Genomic DNA, 16721 nt, shown 5'->3' with positions numbered 1-16721 from the left:
GTTGAGCCCTGAGCAGCCCAGCTTTCTGGGCTGCCAGCAGGTTTGCACACACAGCTTGGGTTTTTTGGTTTTTGTGGCTCCAGGATTTCTGTATCTGTGCCTTTCCTGCCTCTGGAAGTGCAGGTTTGCACACACAGCTTGGGTTTTTTGGTTTTTGTGGCTCCAAGATTTCTGTATCTGTGCCTTTCCTGCCTTTGGAAGCCCAGGTTTGCACACACAGCTCGGGTTTGCTGGGTTTTGTGGATCCAGGGTTTCTGTATCTGTGCTTTTCCTGCCTCTGAAAATGCACAGGTTTGCACACACAACTCAGGTTTTCTGGTTTTTGTGGCTCCAGGATTTCTGTTTCTGGCTCAAATATTTCTGTTTCCTTGCTTTTTCTGCCTCTGGAAGCACAGGTTTGCACACACAGCTCAGGTCTGCTGGTTTTTGTGGCTCCAGGATTTCTGTATCCATGCCTTTCCTGCCTCTAGAAGTGCAGGTTTTCACACACATCCTGGATTTGCTGGTTTTATGGCTCCAATATTTCTGTTTCCTTGCCTTTCCTGCCTCTTGAAGCACAGGTTTGCACACACAGCTTGGATTTTGTGGTTTCTGTGGCTCCAGGATTTCTGTATCCGTGCCTTTCCTGCCTCTAGAAGTGCAGGTTTTCACACACATCCTAGATTTGCTGGTTTTGTGGCTCCAAGATTTCTGTTTGGGGCTCCAATATTTCTGTTTCCTTGCCTTTCCTGCCTCTTGAAGCACAGGTTTGCACACACAGCTTGCATTTGCTGGTTTCTGTGGCTCCAGGATTTCTGTATCTGTGCTTTTCCTGCCTCTGGAAGCACAGGTTTGCACACACAGCTTGGATTTGCTGGTTTTGGTGGCTCCAGGATTTCTGTATCCATGCTTTTCCTGCCTCTGGAAGCACAGGTTTGCTCACTGCAGGGCAAACCATCCTCTGACACCCCTTGCAGGTGTTTATATGAACTGGTGACATCCTCTCAGTCCTCTCTTCTCCCACAGGCTCCTCATCAGAAAGTCCCTCTCACCTGATGCCTTCACATTTTAGCCTTTATATTTTTCAAGCCCTGTTCTGCATTAGTGTATGATTCTAAACTCCATATAAAGTGTTAATTAATGATCTCACATTTTGGCCAGGCCAAACAGAGCAGCTCACGTGGCAGCACCTGAGGAGCAGAGGCACAGGGGGTATCTCTTACTCCATCTGATGCTCTCCCAAGGTGGGGGAACAGCTTCTCAGCTTACCAGGATAGTGTTGAAGGGAAATGGAAATGTCAGCCTGCAGAGCTGCCCCTCCTGGAGCTACCCCCAGCACACAGAAATGTCATTCAGGGACTTACAGGTGGAATTTTGCCATTCCCAGTCTGTTCTGGTGTGATCTGGGATTCCAGGCATCTTGCTGCATTTCCCTAACTTGTATTTTTTCCCATGCTGGGGGATTTTTTGAGAGGCACAGTCACAGGGGGGTGAAAAACTTACAGCAGGGAAATCCTAAATTTCCCTGTAACAGCACTTCAGTAAAGTTGAATCTTTTCCTAATTTTCAAAAACACTCAGCCAAGTGTTCTGTGGTTCAGAGCAAGGTTTCCCTGTGAGGAGAAAACCAAAAGTGCCCTTGGAAGTGACAGGCAGCTGCTCCTTTGGGTGGGTTCAGTGCCCAGCTCATCTCCCCAGCCTGGAGCATGAAGGTCTCTGTAATTCCTTTATAATCTTTCCGTGCTAAAACTGTTTCCAGCACTTTCTGCCCTTTAAAGCAGGGAAAAAAAAAACAAACCAGGGAACATCAGGTTTTTCAGAGAAGGATGCTGGTACAGGTAGTTGATGTTTTACAATTCTTATTCCAGCTTTGCATCCATTTCTCTAAATCCAGAATTTGGAGCCTTAGATGGATTTATGTCCTGCTGCTGATTTCTGTGTTTCTGTCACCGAGACAGAAAATGGGTTTTCAATTCCAGCCACTCTAAGGCTGGCCTGAATTCCCTCTGTGATGCTGTGTCCTCTAGAAAGATGGATTAATTACTGGCTTGAAGCTGGGAATTATTTTTCCATCCAGGTAAATGTTCAAGATTTTGGTTTGACTTCAGTAAAAGGGTTTAAATATAAAAGCCCTTCACAAACAGCTTGTTTCTGGCTGTTTCTATCAGTGTGAAACACATTTTGGCTTTTCTCATTTGTTTTTATTCCTGCTGTCTGCTTTTATCCAGAAGTGACTCAAAACTTGGGAGCAGAGCAAAAAAAAATAACCCTGGAGTTATTCATTTTAAAAGTGTCGTGCAGAGAGGGAACAAAGGCCAATTTAAATGGAGAGTCCTCGAGGGGGCTGAGCACAGGATTGCTCTGCCCTTCAAATCCCCACCTGAACACCCAGATCTTGTCAGGCCCTGTGAGGAGGAGAGGGTGGATGAAGGCAGATGGAAGCTGGGTTTGTAAATCAGCATTTGGTGGGGAGAACATCTGCCCAGGTGCTGCTGGCAGGTTGTGGGAGGTATGAAGTGGCTGCTGCAGGATGTGCTGCATCTATGGAAGGGTTGTTAATTGGAGATAATCAGGCACATGATTATCCCTGTGGGCTTTGTCCTGTGGGGAGAGCCTGGAATGGCCCTGCACAGTCAGCTCTGCCCAGGGAATGGCAAAGGGCTGGAGCTGGGACATTCCAGGCTGGGTGGAGGGGGATTGTGGCATTCACATTCTCTGAAAAAATCCCTTCACCCAGGGTTCTTCTCCTGGGAAGCTGAGCAGCCTCAGAGAAAAGGAAAACAATTCTGATCTCATTTGCTTCTCCTGTGCTGTGCTCATGTGGAATGTGTTTGGAGATTGTTCACCCACAGGTGATTGTTCCATTGCATTCTGCTGGGAGTTGTTTTCACTCTTTGGCCGATCAGGGCCAAGCTGTGTCAGGACTCTGGAGAGAGTCACGAGTTTTTCATTAGTATCTTGTTAAACCTTCTGTCTGTATCCTTCCTCCATTCTTTAGTATAGTTTTAGTATAGCATTCTTTAATATAATATAGAACATAAAATAACAAATTAGCCTTCTAAGAACATGGAGTCAGATTCATCATTTCCTCCCTTTGTCCGGGGGACCCTGAAAATTCTTATCTCATTTGCTTCTCCTGTGTTGTGCTCATGTGGAATGTGTTTGGAGATTGTTCACCCACAGGTGATTGTTCCATTGCATTCTGCTGGGAGTTGTTTTCACTCTTTGGCCAATCAGGGCCAAGCTGTGTCAGGGCTCTGGAGACAGTCACGAGTTTGGGTTGTTGGGGTCTTCAGGGTCCTTGTGATGATCATGAGGCAAATGAAGGGAACTTTGGACTGTCTCTTACAACCTCTAAGAGGAGAGAGTGGAAAACTGCTGTGAAGCAGCTGGCCTTTAATAAGTACTTTTTATTGTCTTTATCTGCTCTAGCCTCTGTTCTAGGTAGCCATTCCAACACATCACACCTCCCTGGGTTGGGGGGGGAAGAGTTTCCATTAAAGATCCTGGCTGACAATCCACCCCACGTGCTGCCCCTACGTGATGTAGCTGAACCTCTCATCCCCCAGAGCTTTTCTTCCTGTTTCCCAGTGCCTCCTCAGTCCCACAGGAGCTGCTGTCCAGCCCAGCTCTGTGGCTGTGTCCCACCCCTGCTTTGGACACCACATCAATGTCTGTCCCTGTTCCCTGCAGGTGAACCTGGTCCTGAACGAAGGGAAATCCCTGGGCCTCATGATCCGAGGAGGGGCAGAATATTCCCTGGGCATCTACATCACAGGTGTGGACAAGGGCTCCGAGGCAGAGAGCACTGGCTTGAAGGTGAGAGTGATCCCAGAGGGGGTGGCAGGTGACCAGGAACGTGTCCAGGTGAGTTTGGGATGTCTCCAGAAAGGGAGACCCCACCTCATCCCTGGGCAGCTGTTCCAGGGCTCTGCCACACTCAGGGAAAGAATTCCTTCCTCATGTTGATGTGGAACTTGTTGTGTTTTAATTTATTGCTCCTCATCCTGTCACTGAAAAGCTGTCACAGACAAACTTTTATGAAAAATCCTTTCCTTAGGAATTTTTCCTCCTGAGAAGCTGAAAGGCCTCAGGAACAAAATGTAAACATTGATTATCTGCTGCTGTGGAATGCAACAGGTGCATCTGGGATTGGTCTCATGTGGTTGTTTCTAATTAATGGCCAATCACAGTCAGCTGGATCAGACAGAGAGTCTGAGACAGCTGCCTTTGTTATTCATTCTTTCCTATTCTATAGAAAGCCAGCCTTCAGATGAAACCTTTTCTTCTATTCTTTTAGTATAATTTTAATGTAATATATATCATAAAATAATAAATCAGCCTTCTAAAACATGGAGTCAGATCCTCATCTCTTCCCTCAACATAAGACCCCCGTGAACACGGTCACAAAAAGCCTCTGGCAGCATCCTCTGACACCCCTTGGAGGTGTTAATATGGATTGGTGGGGTCCCCTCTCAGTCCTCTCTTCTCCCACAGGCTCCTCATCAGAAAGTCCCTCTCACCTGATGCCTTCAGATTTTACCCTTTATATTTTTCACACCCTGTCCTGCATTAGTGCATAACTCTAAACTCCATATAAAGTGTTAATTAATTGTCTCCACATTTTGCTCAGACACAACAATTCCTCCAGGCCTGAAGCTCAAGGATGCCTCACTGCCTCAGGCCCCAAAAATACAAATAAAAGTGTTTTCCTTGGTGGTTTTTCTGTTCCCTGGGTTTGCTGTACAGGGAGAATCTCTGCTTTTATTCCTTTTGCATAAAGGAATGCAAAAGGAATAAAATTATTCCCCTGGCAGTGAGCTCAGCAGAGGAGATGTCACAGGGACAGTCCCAAGAGCAGAATTCCTGTCTGAATCCCTCCATGCCTGCTTGTAACACCACCAAATAACCACACTCAGCACCCAGAGCAGTTCCAGTTCCCTGCCCTGTCCCCCCAGGTCCTGCCACTGCTGTTTGCACACCTGAGCCTCTGCTGGTTGATTCTGGAGATCCCCCCTCACTGCTCTGCTCTCCAGGCAGTGATTTGTGTGTCCAGCAGGCTCGTGCTGTGCTGGATGCCAGCCTTGGTGTGATTTCAGATGCTCACAGCTGCTTCCCCCCCTGATTTGTGTATGCTACAGGCTGTAAATTCAGTGCTGCCTGGGGGTTTGGAGGTAAAAAAAGGCTTTTTATGTCCTGCTGTTAGACATGGTGGGGTATAGATTGCTGCTTCAGGTGGTGGTGGAAGGGATGTGATGCCACAAGGAAGCAAGAACTGGTGGATAAATGTGATTTCCAGGTAATTTGTTGCTCTCTGAAATGGAAATATTGTGGGATTGCTCAATGTGTGCTCAACACAGCTTGGCTGGGTGGATGGGAAGGTTCCTGCTGGCTTCCCAGGAGTGGATCCTTCTGTGGGCTTTGCTGTTTTCACTGAGTTTGTTACCAGAATGGAGCTGATTCTGAGGTGATGTTTAGATGAGAGAAAAGGCAGAAATCCTTCCCTGGCAGGGTGGGCAGGCCCTGGATCCCTGGCAGTGCCCAAGGCCAGGCTGTATGGGGGTTGGAACAGCCTGGCACAGTGGAAGGTGTCCCTGCCATGGCAGGAATGGCACTGGATGGGCTTTAAGCTCCCTTTTAACCCAAACCAATCTGTAATGTTGTCAAACATTTCATTTTTACCTCCTTGTATCTATTGCACCAAATCAGAATTTCAGACTCTTTAAATAAAAACAAAAATAAATAATTAATGTTTTACACTCCCCTTAAATTTTGATGGAAGGACAACCAAAAACTACTGAAAGTCAGACAAAACTAAGGAACTTTCTCTGAGGCCCAGAAACTTTTCCCAGCTCCAGGAACAAGGACCAAGACCCTGAGATGAGGGTCCCAGAGGAGCTGGTGCTGGTTCAGGTGCTGCTGTCCTGCTCCCTCAGCAGGCAGAACTGCAGCCAAACTCAGTCAATAACTCAATATTCATGGGCTTGCCCTTGGCCTTCTCGATGTTTATTCATTCATGAAACTTCTGCCAGTGTGTTCTTGGGGCATGGTTGAGAATCTGCTGCCTCCAAGGAAGTTCTGAGAGTGGAGAAGTGGGGGTTAGAGGAGGAGGAGGGTGAGTCAGCCTTGTTTGCTTTCAGCCTCTTGTCCTTCCTGCCTCCTTCCTGCTGTCCCCAGAGGTGCTGGCACGAGCTGAGCTCCTGATGCTGTTCCTGGCCCTGCTGGCCCTCATTTCTTCCTTGCTCATTTTTCCTGCTGCTGTGTTTTGTCAGGATTGGGGTTCTTTTTTGTCCTTAAGCCATTTTTGTTTGCTCTCCTTGACCTTTAGATCAGAAATGGCAGATTCCAGGGAGCTTGCTCTGAGCAAACAACTCAGTATTGAGTTCCCAGAACGAGGGCTGGGGGGAAAATCACGATCCATATTTATCCAGATATGAGAGGAGAGGGAAAGGGAGACTCTAAATAGGAAGAGCTGAATGATTTTACCTCAGCACTGGCTGTCATAGAACAAAGAGTAATTTAGGCTGAGGATATCCAAGATCATCGTGTCCAACCATTCCTCCAGCACTGCAAGGCCAGCACTGCCCCATGTTCCACATCCACATGGCTTTTAAATCTTTTAAGGGATGGGGACTTTGGAGTCCTTTCAACCCTTTTGGTGAAGATTTTTTCTGAAATATCCAAGCTGAGCCCCCCTGGCCCAGCCTGAGTCCATCCCCTCTCCTCCTCTCCCTCTTCCCCGGCTGTCCCCTCCTGTCAGGAGCTGTGCAGAGCCACAAGGGCCCCCTGAGCCTCTTTTGCTCCAGCCTGAGCCCCTTCCCAGCTCCCTCAGCCTCTCCTGGAGCTCCAGACCCTTCCCCTGCTCCATTCCTTCCCTGGACACGTTTGGTGTCATCTGCAAATTCCCCTGAGCCCCTCATCCCAAAGTCACCCCTTGAAAGCTGCAGTGATCTTTGAGGTCTGCACACAGACAAATGTCCTAGAAAAAGAGAAGATGGGATAAAAACCTCGTGGCTTGTCAGAGTTTGGGCATGAGCTACAAAATGACAAAATCACTCAGGAGGTTGTGGTTGTGGTACCCAAGATGTGACATTTCTCCTGGTCTTTCCAGTGGTGTCACCTTGATGGGGACAGAAATCTCCTCTGCTGTGAGGCCACCAAAAACCTCCCCCAATCAGTGCCACAACTATTGGAAAAGCAAGCAACCCCCCTGGCAGGGAGGAGTGATGCATCTGACTCCATGGATATCAGAAGGCTAATTAATCACTTTATTTTACTATATTATTCTATACTTTATTACACTACATCTAAACTGAAACTGCACAAGCACCCCCAACTCCACAACTACACCTGCACCACAACTAAATGCTGTGACTGTCTGCTGACAGTCCTGACACACACACACGTGGATGCAATTGGTCACCTCAGGTAAACAATCCCCAGAATACATTCCACGTGAGCTCAACAAGAGGAGCAGCAATTGAGATAAGAATTGTTTTTTCTTTCTCTGAGATTCCTCACTACGATTCCCAGAAAATATCCTTGGAGGTTGTGCCTTGCTTTTCTTTGGGAAGAGAAATGTGGCCACAAACAGGCACTGTCACCTCAGAGAGCCCCTTCCCTCCCTGGGCTCTCACATCCCCTCTTTGGGCTGCAGTGTTTGGGGAAAGGAGCCATTTTCAGCCAGCCATGGCCTCCCATTCCCTGTCCTGTGTTGGATTTGCTGGGAATGTCCCAACAAAGGCTGGAATGATGCATCTGACTCCATGTTCTCACAAGGCTAATTTATTCCTTTATAATACGATATTATATTAAAGAATGCTATACTATACTAAAGAATACAGAAAGGATACTTACAGAACGCTAAAAAGATAATAATGAAAACTCCTGACTCTCTCCAGAACCCTGACACAGCTTGGCCCTGATTGGCCAAAGAGTGAAAACAACTCCCAGCAGAATGCAATGGAACAATCACCTGTGGGTAAACAATCTCCAAACACATTCCACATGAGCACAACACAGGAGAAGCAAATGAGATCAGAATTGTTTTCCTTTTCTCTGAGGCTTCCCAGCTTCCCAGGAGAAAAAGCCTGGGTGAAGGGATTTTTCCAGAGAATGTGAATGCCACAGGTCTATCCCGGACCCTTCCCACATGGATCATCTGCCCTGAGCCATTTCCCTCCTGGAGAAGTTGAGCACTCCCTTATTTACTGGGAGCCTTCACTTGGTCGATTCCAAATTGATCCATACATTTTCCTGCCCATATCTTTAATTTCTTAAGGGCTTTTGGTAATTATTTGTGCTGCAGAGAGGCTCCTTCTACTTTAGTGCTATCTCCAGTGTCATTTAGCCTCTCTGCTGGCACTTCAGTGGCATTAAACAGGACTGGTGCCAGTGCCTACCCATTTGGCATCAACCCCTTGGCCCTGTTATTCCCAGCTCAGTTTGGTGTCTTTTAACCTTAACTCACATTTAAAATCTCTTGCCTATTTTTCTGTCTGTGTGATTGACTTTCTCCCAGAGCAAATTCTGATTATTTTAATCAGAAAGTGACTTTTTTAGAGCAATTTCTGATTATTTTAAAGAGAATTTTTCAGAGCAAACTCTGATTATTTTAAAGGGAATTCTTCAGAGCAAACTCTGATTATTTTAAAGAGAATTTTTCAGAGCAAACTCTGATTATTTTAAAGGGAATTTTTCTGAGCAAATTCTGATTATTTCTGCTGCTCAGAACCCTTGTCTGAAGCCCATCATGTTTCTCTTGACTGCACCTCCCCTTCCCCACTGTCTCCAGAAGGAGAAGGAGCCAGGGCTGTCATCAAGGTGTAATTTCCAAACTCTCTTTTTCTCATGGTCTGTCACCTTTTGCGTGTCGTGTTCAGCCCCTGCATTTCAGGCTTCAATTTTCCCTGGGAAATGAGAGTAATCCACATTTTCAGAGGTGTTCAAGCATTCAGCACATCCTGGGTATCCACCCACCATTAGCTGAGCACAACTGAAAAGGAGTTCCTGAAATATCCAGGGCAATAATTTTCCTCTGTTTTATTATAACTTTTTTTGTGTGTGTGTGTGTCTTATTATTATTTCTTTTATTCTGTGCCAGTTTGGAGCTGTGAATACAGCAAATCATTTCTCAGGGTCATCTTTTGTTTTAGTCGATGGTTCATTTGCTTCTCTGCACATTTTTTGTTACTTTCCTATTTTCCTTGACTTTGGAGGGAAAATATAATTATCTATGTTAATTAGCAAAAATCCAGGGCCCCTCTGGTCTCCCTGATGATACAAGAGCGTGCCAGGCTCCTCTTGGTTCACTCTTAAAAGGAGAAATTAAAGATTATTAAACCCGTGTAACTGTCCTGAACCAAAAAAACAATGAAAATTTAATCCCTGCTATGGAAAAACATTAAAGATTCATAATTGCAATAAAACTGCCTAATCAAATTTGGATTTTTATTGTTTTGGTGCTGCAGTGAACTCTGTGCTCCTTGTTTGAGCAGCAAAATCCACTCCAGGGGACTCCTGATGGATCAGAAAGGCCTGGGAGATATTTGTGCATCTGAGTTGGAGGTTTCTTTTGGCATTTCAGCCCGTGGCATAATTCCCAGTTACTGAGAATTTCAGATTTCTGTGCTGACAGGCACTGACCCCCAGGAGAACACTGCATTTAACCTGAGGCCATGGAGGAGCTTCCAGAAATGGAATGATAGAACTGGGATTGTGGGTGAGGAGTTTGAACAGAAGTTTGTGATATCACAGGGTGGAAAACTCAGAGTTTAAGGGTTTAGAATATAGTAATATATATAAAGCAAGATGGAGATTTTAGGGCCAAGGCTGATCCTTGTTCTTCACCTTCTTCTTCACATTCTCCTTCTCCTCCTTCTCTTCCACCTTCTTCTCCATGGGTTTGGGTGGTTTTGTGTAATTGGATTAAAAAGTCCATATTGCAGGCCACGAGTGGGTGGTTGGTTATTAGGTTAAAAATAAAAATAATTTCGGTGTCATCTCTTAATTGGATAGTTTATCCTTAAAAGGCCTTGTAGAGAGAGAGAGATGGCTCCATTTTTAGTGTGTTAGAGTGAAGTGCTGTAGAACTCATGGTTTGTGAGACTGTAACAGAGATAAGAGCTAATAAACATCTGAGTCTGAACAAGAAGTATCATCTTGTGATTTAATCCTGACCCTGGCAGAAAAGAAGCAAAGAATGCATAGGCAGCCAGCAATTTTCTGACAGTGGATTTAAAGCTGACAGAGCTCAAAGGGAACCCGAGGTATTTGTGGAGCCCCATGGCTGGGGTCATTTGTGTCATTTGCCTTCCCCTGGATCCCTCCCTTCACACTCCTGGGATGTTTTAGGTCACTTCCAACACAAACCATTGAACTTTATGGTGAAGAATGAGGCAAATCCACGCAGGGTCCTTGGATGGAGCTGAACATGGAGCTGAGCTCTGCTGCATCTGGACTCAATGATCCTAAAGGCCTTTTTCAACCCAAATGACTCCATGATGCTCCTTCTCCTTTTTCCTCCCAGCACCACTCTGAGCATCCTCCCTGAGCCTCCTGAAGGGCAAACAGGAGCCCTTCCCTGGTTTCTCATTATTGCCAGCCTTATTTTGTACAGCTCCATCCAGCCCCCCACATGATCTCCTCTCTAAATTTAACAGGCCTTATCTCTTCCATCCGTCCTTTCACAGGCACCTTCATCTGCCACTGAGCATTTGTTTCACTTCTCTGCAACTTTTCTCTCCCTGTGTCTCCTTGGTGGCCAGGCAAGGAGAAAATCCCTGCTGTGTTTTGGTAGAGCTGAGCTGAGGCCTGTGGTTAAGCAAAGATAGGAAAGGGCAGTTTCAAAAATGTGGTTTATCAGGAATAGGGTGAATTGTGATACAGGAGTGAGGAGGAGCAGCCCTGGATGCTCTGGGAGCACAGAGGAAGAGGACCTGGGAGGAAGGGTGAAACACCAGATGGGTGCTGTGTCTCAAACAAGGCCAGGCTGTCAGGGAAGCTCCTGGTTCCAGCAAGGGCCTTGCCCACAAAATGAAATCTCTTAGGGGAGGAAACAGCAGAGGAGAGATGGAATGCAGCTGTGCCAGATGTGCAGTTTGTGATGGAGGCTGTGGTGAGCCCCTCCCTGCTGCATGCAGAGATCTGAGGGCTGGAGCCTCCACAGATGGTTCCTGACATCCCAGAGCAGCAGCAGGGACTGGGCTGGAGGCCTTGATGTTCTTTGGGGCTGGTCGGGTTGGTGGAGGAGACTGGGCAGATCAGTCTGAGCTGGGATCCTCAACAGGCCCCTCCAGCCTCACTGGCTGCCAGCTGGAGGGATGATCTGTGGTATTTTCAGGGTCCCCTGGACAAAGGGAGGAAATGATGAATCTGACTCCATGTTCTTAGAAGGCTAATTTATTATTTTATGTTCTATATTATATTAAAGAATGCTATAATAAAACTATACTAAAGAATGGAGGAAGGATACAGACAGAACGTTTAACAAGATACTAATGAAAAACTCCTGAATCCTTCCAGAGTCCTGACACAGCTTGGCCCTGATTGGCCAAAGAGTGAAAACAACTCCCAGCAGAATGCAATGGAACAATCACCTGTGGGTGAACAATCTCCAAACACATTCCACATGAGCACAGCACAGGAGAAGCAAATGAGATAAGAATTGTTTTCCTTTTCTCTGAGGCTCCTCAGCTTCCCAGGAGGAAAACCCTGGGTGAAGGGATTTTTTCAGAGAATGTGAACTCCTTCCAGAGTCCTGACACAGCCTGACCATGATTGGTCATTAAGTTAAAACCATTCACATGTTGGATAAACAATTTCCAACCGCATTCCAAAGCAACAAAACACAGGAGAAGCAAATGAGTTAAGAATTGTTTTCCTTTTTCTCTGAGGCTTCTAAACTTCCCAGGAGAGAAATCCTGGGCAAAGAGGATTTTTCAGAAAATATGACAGTGATAATGATCTCCATCCAGCAGCATTGTCCCTGGTCCCCCCAGCTGCTGCATCCCACTTTGCAGCTGGCTTAGACTGGGCAGCACCTCCCTGCTGGGACAGGTTATTCCCAACAGGAGAGCTCCAAGGACACACCAGGCTCAGTCCATCCTAATTCCACAGGTGGGAGACCAGATCCTGGAGGTGAACGGCCGGAGCTTCCTGAGCATCCCCCATGACGAGGCCGTGAAGCTGCTCAAGTCCTCGCGGCACCTGATGATGACGGTGAAGGACATCGGGCGCCTGCCCCACGCCCGCACCACCGTGGATGAGACCCGCTGGATCAGCAGCTCCCAGCTCGGGGAGACCCTGCTCAGCTCTGCAGGGTAAGGGGCTGGGGGGCTGGTTTGGTTTGAACAGCCAGGTGTCTGCTAAGGAGGGCAGGAACATCCCCTGAAATGGAAAATGCAAACCCCCTCCCTCTGAATTATTATCATTTTGAAATTATGGGGCTCTCAGGTAGAGATATGGGAATAGGAATAACAGTTCTTTACTAGGAAAATTAAAAATACAAATGTAATAGCACAAACAACAACAAAAAAACACTGCCAGAGTCAGAGCAGTCCCTGCCCCCTGTGTGTCAGGGGGTGTCCCAGCCCCATCCCACGGGGGCTCAGCCCTCCTGCAGTGCCAGCTGTGGCTCTGCTGCAGCAGGGATCCTGCACAAGGGGGGAGTTTTCCTCTGCAGCTCCAGGGCTGCTGCAGATGGGCCTGGGCTCCCTCTGGCCATGCAGGGCAGCAGAAAGCTGCTCCTCTGGCAGTGCAGGGGGCAAAGGCTGCTGTGCTGTGCCAGGCTCAGATTGGATCCAGGCAGGAATGCTTGGCTCCTGCCCTGGGCGCAGCATCTCCCCATGGGATGCTGGGCTTGGATCAGCCCTGCAGGGACACTCAGTGGCCATGGACAGCAGAGATCTCCTGGAGGGAGGGTTGGCTGTGGGAGAGATAAAGAAACAACTGCCCCATGGACAGCAGAGAGCTGCCCCAGCTCTGACAGGTGGGGACAGAACACACAGCCCCATTTCCAGCCCAAGATGGGCTGTTTGGAGGAGGTCTGTCAGCTCAGAGCCCGTGGGAGGATGGGGACCCCCAGCCTGTCCATGGAGCTCCCCGTTCTAGGGTCTGGCTCCTGCATCAAGGAAGCATCTCTGGCCTGTAGGGTGGAGCAGGTGTGGACAATGTTGTGCTGTCTGATGTCACCATTGAGTCAGGAACAGGAATGTAGGCGACACAACTCTATGCATTTTCAGAAGGCATAAAATCTCCTTTATTTCAAAACTTCACATTTTTATAGGCAACATCATTCACCCAGAACCTGACTGGTTCTAATAACACCTGTCACCCCATTTGTTAATTAGCAGCAGCACCATCTTTCCATGAACATCACGTAGAACACATTCCACATGTTCACAAACACCATCTGCAGAGACTTAACATAAGAATTGTTTCAATTCTTTTTCCCTGAGCTTCTCACAGCTTTTCCCAGAACAATGCCTGGGAAAGTTATCTATTTCACTCTCTGACCAACTTGTGACAGGCACTCAGGGCTAACTGATCTTCTCCCTCCTCACAGGGCAGTGGGTGACCATGCCATGGACGTGGCAGCCAGGGTAAGACATTCCTGATCCTTGTGAAATTATCACTGATAATTTTCCATGGGAGGGAGGGACCCATGCTCCTGGTTACAGCAGGGATGCTGGTTTGGGATTTTAATGGGCTTTTCTCCTCCCCATGCTGTGTTCTGCAGTGTGACAGTGGTGTCCCTTCTCCTGTGCCTCTTTAAGCACACCTGGTGCCCTCCAGCCTTCATGGGCAAGGGGCAATGATCACCCATGGACAAGGACCATGGGGACCCCTCCACCCTGCAGAGGTGACCATGACTGGCCTCATGGTGGCTGTCTGTGTGTCCTGGGAGCTGCAGGGGTCTGTCCCAGCCAAGGCAGAGCTGAGCCAGCCCTCCCCAGCTCACCCCGTGCTGTGCCTGCAGCTCTGTGCCAGCATCTCCTCCTTGCAAAGCACGTCGCTTTTAAATGGAAATTAAGCAGGAAGGTTTCACAGGTGGCTCTCACTGATAACAGCTTTGCACTCTTTGCTGGCAAAACATGTTCCCCAGCCTCAACTCCTCTCTGTCTCTGGGATAGTCAGGGTCTGGTCTGGTTCCATAACCCTGTGCCAGCTCTGTCTGGGAGGAAACACTAAGGGCCTCCCCTCAGAAATCCCTCTCAAAGGGAAAAACTCTTTTATCTGCAGCCAGGCTTGTCTCTCCCTGGGAATTCTTTGGTTGCCAGTGGCTCTTTCTTCACTAGGGTCTGCCTCAAGCTGGCACTGGGGGCAAATGTGCCTTTTCCACAGGATGGGGAGCTGGCCTGTCTCCTGTGGCCCCAGTTCCCCCAGTTCTGGCAGGGAGGAACAGGAACACAGCCTGGGGTTAAATCACTGCCTGCTGGGGGACAGGATCTGCACTTGCTGAACAGGGATGGGAAACTCAACTGGTGCTGCATGGACTGAGGGAATCAGAGTAGCACAGAATATCCTGAGCTGGGAGGGACTGAAGGGATCCCCCAGCCCAGCCCCTGTCCCTGCCCAGCCCCCCCAGCAGCCCCACCCTGGGCACCCCTGGCAGCGCTGCCCAAAGGCTCCTGGAGCTCTGGCAGCCTCGGGGCCGTGCCCATTCCCTGGGCAGCCTGGGCAGTGCCAGCACCCTCTGGGGGCAGAGCCTTGCCCTGAGCTCCTGCCCTGGTTCAGCTCCAGCCATTCCCTGTCCCAGAGAGCAAAGCTCAGCTCCTCTGATCTTGGCTCTGGACTTACCCAAACAAGAGGTGACACTGAAAGGCTAATGGGGGGTACCTGGGGGTACCTTCCTCCTGTCCTTCCCAAAATTCTCCTTGCAGTCTGACTCCCAGCTCCTGTGCAGGCAGTGCTGGCAGGGAGGGCTGGTGGCAGAGCCCAAAGCAGGCACCCTCCTTGGCCCAGCTGGCTCAGCAGAGCTCTGCCCTCCTTCCCCCTGCCCCAAGGCTGTCCCCTGTGCCCTGCAGCCCGTGTTCTACCGGGGGCTGGCCGGCTCGCAGGTGACCCTGAGCACCATGGTGAACCAGAGCCGCGTGATGCTGGAGGAGCAGGCCCGGCACCTCCTCAACGAACAGGAGAGAGCCACCATGGGCTACTACCTGGATGAGTACAAGGAGGGCAACATCTCCGTGGATGCTCTGGTCATGGCCCTCTTCGAGCTGCTCAACACACACGCCAAGGTGAGCCTGCATCCCCACAGGGCAGGGACGGCTGCTGGGGGCTGCTGGGCTGAGCAGAGTCACTGCCACTGTCACAATGCTGTGGGCATTGCCACCGTGTGGGCCCTGTGCCTCCAGGGTGATCTGCTCAGGGAGAGGGGGAGGGAATGGGAGAGAAATCCACATTATTGTGTGTGATAGTGTTCACAGGGGTCTGAGGATGAGGGAAGAGATGAGGATCTGACTCCATGTTTCAAAAGGCTTGATTTATTATTTTATTATATATATTACATTAAAACTATACCATAAAGAATAGAAGAAAGGATTTCATCAGAAGGCTAGCTAAGGATAGAAAAAGAAAAAATGATAACAAAGGTTTGTGGCTCGGCCTGAGAGTCTGAGCCAGCTGACTGTGATTGGCCATTAATTAGAAACAACCAACATGGGCCAATCCCAGATGCACCTGTTGCATTCCACAGCAGCAGATAATCAATGTTTACATTTTGTTCCTGAGGCTTCTCAGCTTCTCAGGTGGAAAAATCCTAAGGAAAGGATTTTTCATAAAATGCATCTGTGACAATCGTGGAACGAGCACAGAATTCCACCCTGGTCTGGGTTGGAAGGGACTGTAAAAATCACCTTGTTCCACACCTGCCATGTTCCACACCTTCCACTACCTCAGGGTGCTCCAAGCCCTGGCCTTGGGCGCTGCCAGGGATCCAGGGGCAGCCACAGCTGCTCTGAGCACCCTGTGGGGATGCAGGCTGGTGTTCCGTGGCAGAGGAGCTTCTGGTATCATTTATGACCAAACCTCCTCCATCACCTGCCATTGCCACTGCTGACCATGGTGGGAGGGAGGCCCCCAGCTCCCCAGGAACGTGACTGTGCCCCAACCTGGCTGTGGCTTTGTGTGCCTGGCCAGTTCTCGCTGCTCTCCGAGGTGAGGGGGGTGATCTCCCCACAAGACCTGGACCGCTTTGACAACCTGGTGCTCAAGAGGGAGATCGAGTCCATGAAGGCCCGGCAGCCCGCGGGGCCCAGCCCCGACTCCTACTCCATGATGTCCTACAGCGACACCGTCTCGTCCTCCAGCAGCCACTTCACTGCCACCACCGTCAGCTCGGCCAGGGTAGGTCCCTCCTGCTTGATGCCTTCCTTCCAGCCCCTCCTCCTGGCAGTGCTACAGCAAGCTGCTCTCCCTGGGCTGTGTGGTACCTGAAACAAGAATGTGTCTGCTGGCTGTACTGTCCGCTTAGGAGATAATGGTTGGGTTTTTCATGGAAAGGCATAGAGTATGATTTGGATTATCCTACATTTCATGGAGTGTCTGATGGGGCAGAGAGTGCTGCAAGGCCATTTCACCCCTCTGGGGGCCCTGTCCAGCTTCCCCCATGGGTTCCCAAGGCTGTTGCTTTTCTGTGCACTCTGGGTGGTTTGTGGGTGATGCCATGAGGTGCTGGGTGTCTCTGTGCCCCTGACACTGAGGTGCTGCTGTGCCCTGCTCAAGGGCTGCATGTCCCTTTGA

General features: G+C 49.0%; 1 protein-coding gene across 3 annotated transcripts in view; it reads left to right on the top strand.

Annotated features, from left to right (window-relative positions):
• WHRN (whirlin) overlaps positions 1-16721 on the top strand; it is a 56565-nt gene that overhangs the window by 25410 nt on the left and 14434 nt on the right. For 2 of the 3 annotated variants that reach the window (XM_063174561.1, XM_063174563.1), the window contains exons 3-7: positions 3672-3797; positions 12096-12298; positions 13543-13579; positions 15005-15217; positions 16119-16325. In XM_063174561.1, the coding sequence (XP_063030631.1) occupies positions 3672-3797; positions 12096-12298; positions 13543-13579; positions 15005-15217; positions 16119-16325 (786 nt within the window). The remainder of the gene's footprint in view (positions 1-3671; positions 3798-12095; positions 12299-13542; positions 13580-15004; positions 15218-16118; positions 16326-16721) is intronic. The other variant, XM_063174562.1, reaches the window with a different exon arrangement.

Source organism: Melospiza melodia, chromosome 22 (assembly GCF_035770615.1).
Source record: "Melospiza melodia melodia isolate bMelMel2 chromosome 22, bMelMel2.pri, whole genome shotgun sequence".
Taxonomy (NCBI): Eukaryota; Metazoa; Chordata; class Aves; order Passeriformes; family Passerellidae; genus Melospiza; species Melospiza melodia.
The sequence above is the reverse complement of the archived record's forward strand: the minus strand, read 5'-3'. Positions and strand labels throughout refer to the sequence as shown.